Source organism: Suncus etruscus, chromosome 8, assembly GCF_024139225.1.
Source record: "Suncus etruscus isolate mSunEtr1 chromosome 8, mSunEtr1.pri.cur, whole genome shotgun sequence".
NCBI classification, from domain to species: domain Eukaryota; kingdom Metazoa; phylum Chordata; class Mammalia; order Eulipotyphla; family Soricidae; genus Suncus; species Suncus etruscus.
This window is the reverse complement of record NC_064855.1, coordinates 94,829,502-94,836,047: the sequence shown is the minus strand read 5'-3', so window position 1 is coordinate 94,836,047 and position 6,546 is coordinate 94,829,502. Positions and strand designations below refer to the sequence as shown.

General features: G+C 39.0%; 1 protein-coding gene across 3 annotated transcripts in view; it reads right to left on the bottom strand.

Moving 5' to 3' along the window:
• Positions 1–3,534: 3,534 nt before the first annotated feature.
• Positions 3,535–6,546, bottom strand: part of SLAIN1 (SLAIN motif family member 1) — a 57,996-nt gene continuing 54,984 nt past the window's right edge. For all 3 annotated transcript variants that reach the window (XM_049778728.1, XM_049778729.1, XM_049778730.1), the window contains one exon: positions 3,535–4,627. In XM_049778728.1, coding sequence (XP_049634685.1) covers positions 4,552–4,627 — 76 coding nt within the window. In that variant the 3' untranslated portion in view covers positions 3,535–4,551. The remainder of the gene's footprint in view (positions 4,628–6,546) is intronic.

Sequence of the window (6,546 nt, the reverse complement as noted above, 5' to 3'; positions counted from 1 at the left end):
GACTCTGACAAAGATATTTTGACTCTGACAAAGATATTTTTATCTCTCTCTCAAAAATCTTACCACATTGGCTGAGAAAAGAGAAAACCTTAAGCTTCAATGAAATCGGGAGAAAGCTAAAAGTAAAATAATAAAAATAAATTAAAAAAGAAATTGGAAGAAAGCTAATCCAGATGCTACGAAAACTGGACATCACTGAGAACTCCCAGGAACCCCGGTTAAGTCTGTGTCACTGCTCCCTTAATCTGCTTCTGTATCCTGGCCCAAAACTTCTCTGTTGGTCTTTCTACTGGACTCACCCTTCTCTAGAGAAGTGGAATAAAAACCTGCTCCCCAAAGCCCTGAGTTCCCTATGTCATCAGCTGCCTCCATAAATCTAAATCACACAGGCATCCTTTAAAAAAGACTGTGTGAGTTATTCCCATGACAGTATACTTCAGGGGTAGAGAAACCCTGTATCTCCTAGGCCAAAGGAATTCCCTCTACAATATCCCCAATAGTTACTGTGCCTATACAGGGGGAAAAGAAAAGAAAAAAAAAGGCACAAAACAATCATTTTTCTACATATTTATTTATCGATTGATCAATTATTTTGACATCTTTATTTTGATGTAGGGATTGAAGTTGATGTCTCCAATATTATTTTATTTTATTTCAGAACCGGGACTATTGAGTGGTGCTTGTCCTTATTGCTGTAGTGCTCGCTGGATATTTAATTTGATATTTCTTTCTGTATTGTTGTGGTGTTTCAATTACCTTTTTCACACCCTCTCTCAAACTGAGCTTGAAAGCCTCTAGAAGGACACCGCCCATTTTCAGCATATTTGACTTATTTTTTATTTTTTTCTTTCCTTATTTTGTACCCTAATCTATTGCTTTTCTTTCCTTCAAACAAAACCACATAACTCAATTTATCTAGCTCTGCCTCTTAATAGAGGGGGAAACAAGGGAGGGTAACAGGACCAAACAGATATATGATCACTAATAGTAAGCTAGACAAAGAGGGGACCACCTACTCTAGCAGCCCAGGGGGTGACGGTGGGGTATATGGGTTGCAGAAAGGGAATTGGGATGGGGGGAGGACATATTTGGTGATGCGTATTCCCCTGATTCAATGTTAATATGTACCTAAGATACTACTGTGAAAGATATGTGATAAAAAAATTATGATAAAAATTGTGTTTTAATCAGAAATATTCTTTGACATACATGTATTATTACATTATAATTATATATATGTTATGTTACTATATTATGTTATGCTAGTTCACCTCAATATGTTAATCAATTTTGTCTTTTGAATAAATTCTTACAACAAAAAAATAAATAAAAAAGACTGTGTGAGGACTAAATTAGTAGAAACTTCTCAAGAATTTGGCAGTGACTGGCACATATGAAGAGCATTATGAGTGCATGGCTATTCATAGCATCCCACTGAAGTTGGGAGAAAATTCAAAACCCTCCTTGCTCAAGGCTCCCTGGGATTATATCCTGCCTCTTTGTCCAAGAAGGCCCTGGCCCCTCTCCCTCTAGCCAGGGCTGGCTCCACACCACACCATATAAAGTGCAGAAAAGGCCCAGGAACTTAGACCGATTTTACAAACTCCTTTTGATGAGTCCAGCCAGTCCCAACTTTCAAGTCAGCCCCACCCTCTTCTTCCCCAACTTTGCTAGAAAAGTTTCATCCTTCTAGTTGCCTGCTCCAAAGGCCTAATTCCTAGCCTTCTTTTCATTTCCAGCAAGTATATACTAATTCATAAAGAAATATGGATGGATATACTTTTAGTATTATATTCCAACTAGAACTCAGGTTATTTTTTTATCATCTCATTTGTTCTCTTTTTAGACTCTTTGGTTTTTCAAAACCATGCAACCTTCAAAGTTCTCCCCCAGTGCTCTCTATTTTGCCTTTCCACCTTTCTGATCACATTGCATCACTGCTTCTTCCTGTTTCCTGTTATGCCCAATGATCACTGTTGTGTACTGTGAAAGCTTCACATCATCTAGTGCTCCAGGTTGTGAAGAGGCTATGAGCGCAACTACCTCTCTAGGGTTTGCTCAGATGGCTGTTGACCCTCAGTAATAGTGTGATCCTTCCCTTGCTCTATTTTCTTAACTTTGCTTATTTGGATCTTGTTTCTCTTTTCCCCATAGCTCTAAGAACTAGACAAATCACTCGTATTTTTTATTTACTCTTTCACTTTATAGCTCGGAATATTTATTACCAGGACTAGACACGTTTTGTTACATGTAATGTTTGAATTGAAGAGGGGCTGCAGCTAAGTTTGTCAATGCATATGACCATTTATTTATTTATTTATTTATTTATTTATTTATTAGTGGGTGGGTCACACTTAGTGACTCTCAGAGGTTACTCCTGGCTATGCACTCAGAAATCACTCCTAGCTTGGGGGACCATATGGGACTCTGGGGACTGAACTGAGTCTGTTCTGGGTCAGCTGCATGCAAGGCAAATGCCCTACCGCTGCGCTATTGCTCTGGTCCCCCATTTATTTAATTCACTGACAAAACCCTATGTGGTTGGATTAAGAGAGCACATGGTGGAAAAAAATAGATGAGGTGAGCTAAACTTGGATTCTAAGTGGTCTTTGCTAGCTAAATGTTTGCACAGATTGTCATTTTGTTCAGGGTGATTTTGTTGTTTTGCAAGGGTGACCATTAAGTGATTGTTAGGGATAAAGTCAAAAATCAGTTGGTGATTGTTATGATTAAGTCTGATATCTAGAAGCTCTTGACAGTAAAGAGCTTCATAAATGTTACTTTTCCTTTGATAAAGAGGATATGTTACTCCCCCAGCTCAACTGTAACAGATTCCACACCAGTCTTTTAGTTTAAAATTACATACAAAGGCATACTTTTTATAAACAGAAATCCCTAACTGCCATGGAGCAGAACTCAATTTTAAAATCTAACACTGACAGCTTTGGCTAATCTTTCCCCAGCACCTTTCATATGAAAATGCTTTCCAACAAGTATCAAGCATAGACTAAGGATTGTGTTTCAAGATTTACTGACACTGAGAAAAGAAAGCCCCTGAAATATTAGCATCTCCATAGATGGTATTTAGTTCTAAATGAACCATAAGGCAAGAGACTATGTGACTTCTCATGGCCTTTCCACATGGCACCTCAAGCTCATCACAAATGGAAATTTCCCATTTCCTAGGAGCAATCTTGAAAAAGAAATATCTTTGATGAACTATATATATATATTGGGTCACACCCAGCAGCGCTCAGGGGTTACTCCTGGCTCTATGCTCAGAAATAGCTCCTGGCAGGCTCAGGGGACCATATGGGATGCCAGGATTTGAACCACCATCCTTCTGCATGAAAGGCAAACGCCTTACCTCCATGCTATCTCTCCAGCTCATGATGAACTGTAAATATTTTGTTCATCTGCTTTAGAATATAAGACTCGCTATATAAGAACACAGCAAAAGTAACCTCTTTCATAGCTGTAGTGAAAGGAACACATGGTATTCACACTTCTTGCTCTACACATAAATGCATGACCTGGGATTGCTGAAATAGTCTTTATTTCTGAACATTCCAAAACAGCAGTGTACACAGGAACAAATATTAAGTCATATACCATAAGAAAGCATTCATTAGTGCAAATGGGTTTTGTAAAAGGTCTATCAAAAAGGTTTATTTGCTTTAAAATGCATTCATTTCCAGGAGCATTGTTAATAAAACATTACAGTTTCATCCTCTGTAATAAAGTATTGAAAACCAGTGGTGGTACAGTAGCAAACATTGCAGGTATTGAGTGCAATGAGCCTGTGATGTCGTCATAAATATGAAACCCATGTACAACAATAAATTAACAATGAAAAAGACAAGACTTAAAAACTGCTGTCCGGCTACCTCCTTGCAATGCTTCAGATTATGTTGTGCTCTTTCAACATAATAGTATGTCTCTCGAATTTGAATGGTGAACTTTGTGTTGATATATCCCTAGAGCTAAAAAAATAGTACCTTACCACAAAAATATTTTTATGGCACAAAATTTTAAGTTGTTCCATCGTGGTTCACATAGGTGTGTAAAAAGAAATAGGCACCAAAAAATAAAAATTCCTGTAAATTATAAAAAAAGTAAATTTCAAAGCATGTGTTGTAGAACCTAGTTGTAAATATGCAAAGTATTAAAATACAGAACACAAAGTGAAAAGATGTTTAGAATGTGTAAGTAGAGTGAACAAGTTTCTTTAAAAAAATCATATGACAAAGAAAGAATTATTGGTACTTCTCAATTCTTTCAAAAAATGTATTCCAGGTACGTAGCAGTTCTACAAAAACTTTCTAGATCTAAGTGTCACAATACTGCAACTGTGGGTTTGAGAATGCTGCAGTATCTCAGGCAAATATTTAAGTGCAATAATTAGTCTCTGGTGATTGGTCCATTGGAAAATAATGCAGTAATGTTAAAACGCAAAAGGGAAAGAATATCCCCAGCACCCACTGTTACCCAGCCCGCTAGGTAACACCACCCTCATTTCCACACTTCCAGGGTAGAATCCAACAGCATCCATCAGTAGCAACCATCTCTCCAATTTCCATCCCTCAGAGTACTGAGCGAAGACAGAGGCTTTGGAGGCTGAAGGAAACTAGAAGGGAATGATAAAAGAAAATGAGTTATTAATAATATTGGGAGCCCAACACCACCTCTGGCCTTTCCAATAAGCACTTTCCATAGCAATCATGTGTCCATGTATTCTTGAACACTCATTTGCTGGATGGAAACTCAGTTCGCAGAGCAGTGCCAAACATGTTGCACATGTGAATACAAAAGCAACTTCCTTCCTTCCTTCCTTCCTTCCTTCCTTCCTTCCTTCCTCCTCCTCCTCCCTCCTCCTCCCTCCCTCCCTCCCTCCCTCCCTCCCTCCCTCCCTCCCTCCCTCCCTCCCTCCTTCCTTCCTTCCTTCCTTCCTTCCTTCCTTCCTTCCTTCCTTCCTTCCTTCCTTCCTTCCTTCCTTCCTTCCTTCCTTCCTCTTCCTTCCTTCCTTCCTTCCAGACTATCAGATACATGAGATGGAAGAGATAGGAGTTTAAAGCCATCAAGAGTTTTAAGAAACAAATACTACTTTGGCTATGTGTTCAGAAATCACTCCTGATATGGGAGACCATATGAGACACCATGGGATGGAACCATAGTCTGTCCTAGGCTAGCAAGGGCAAGGCAGATGCCTTACAACTTGCACCACCACTCTGGCCCCAACAGATACTATTTTGAAACAGAAAGAGAGATAGCATAGTGGAAGGGCATTTGCCTTGCATGCGGCCAATCTGGGATGGACCTGAGTTCAATTCCTGACATCTCATATGGTCCCCTGACACTGCCAGGGGTGATTTCTGAGTGCAGAGCCAGAAGTAACCCCTGAGCACCACCAGTGTGGCCCCAAAACAAAACAAATAACCTAATGGAAAATGGTCCCAGTACATGTACCAGAGCTACTTCACTGAGTACAAAGGAAGAAAATTAACAGGAACAAATTTTGCCCTGACTCTCTGTAGAGAATAGCTAGTGTCTGCCTCTAATTAGGGAAACAGACCTCTCCTTATATTCTGGCAGTGACAACTTTTCTAGGAAATTAACCTGGAGACATGTAACTTAAAAGATAAATAGATGATTCACAATAATCCATACATAGTAAATGTGCAATTCTATTCTATCTTGAATACAGCACAGTTCTTCAATCACTAGGGTTGAATTACTAGCATAAGGTGAAATATATTGGACAAACACACACAATAATTTTCCATCTGGAGAGAAGGGCTATGGGTTAGCATACACTAAAATACTTTGTATTTTTCAGCAACTTCTGGATTTACTTTTTAGAATTAATACTTACTACTACTTCTCATCAGAAAATAAATGGCAGGGGGACCAGATGGGACGTGGGAGAAGAAATAGAAAAAGAAAATAAATGGCAAACCACTTATACATGTAGATGCATAAAGAAAGAAAAAAATTTGCTGTTCCCACTTTCCTTCAAGCCAGCTTTCTCCTGCTCCTCTTTCAAATCTTAATTTCTTCTAAGATTTATCTGTACTTACTGTGTCCATTTTCTCCCTTTTAAGCTCTCCTCAACCCACATTCATAGATTTTTATTTACTTTTAGCTATAAGCTACTCCAGGTTTATCTAGCTTTAAAGATTACACATTATGCTTAAAATATGCCCTCCTGGGGCCAGAGAGATCGTAGAGAGGAAGAGCACTTTTCCTGCATGCAGCCAGTCCCACTTATGCAATATCTATTATCCCAGAGTACTACCAGGAATGATCTCTGCCTGCAGAGTCAGTAGTAAACCCCCAACAAGGTGTGATCCCAAAATTAAAAATAAGAAATGTACCTTGCAAGTAATCTGGAGTTGGGGGCGGGGGGAATATATGTCATCTGAACCTGCCATAGCCAATAAAGCCTCCAAATAAATGTCACAAGAAGCTTTTACTATGTGGGTGGAACATACATGTGTGTCAACACACGTGTTTAAAACTGCTATTTTGGGCCCCGGAGAGATAGCA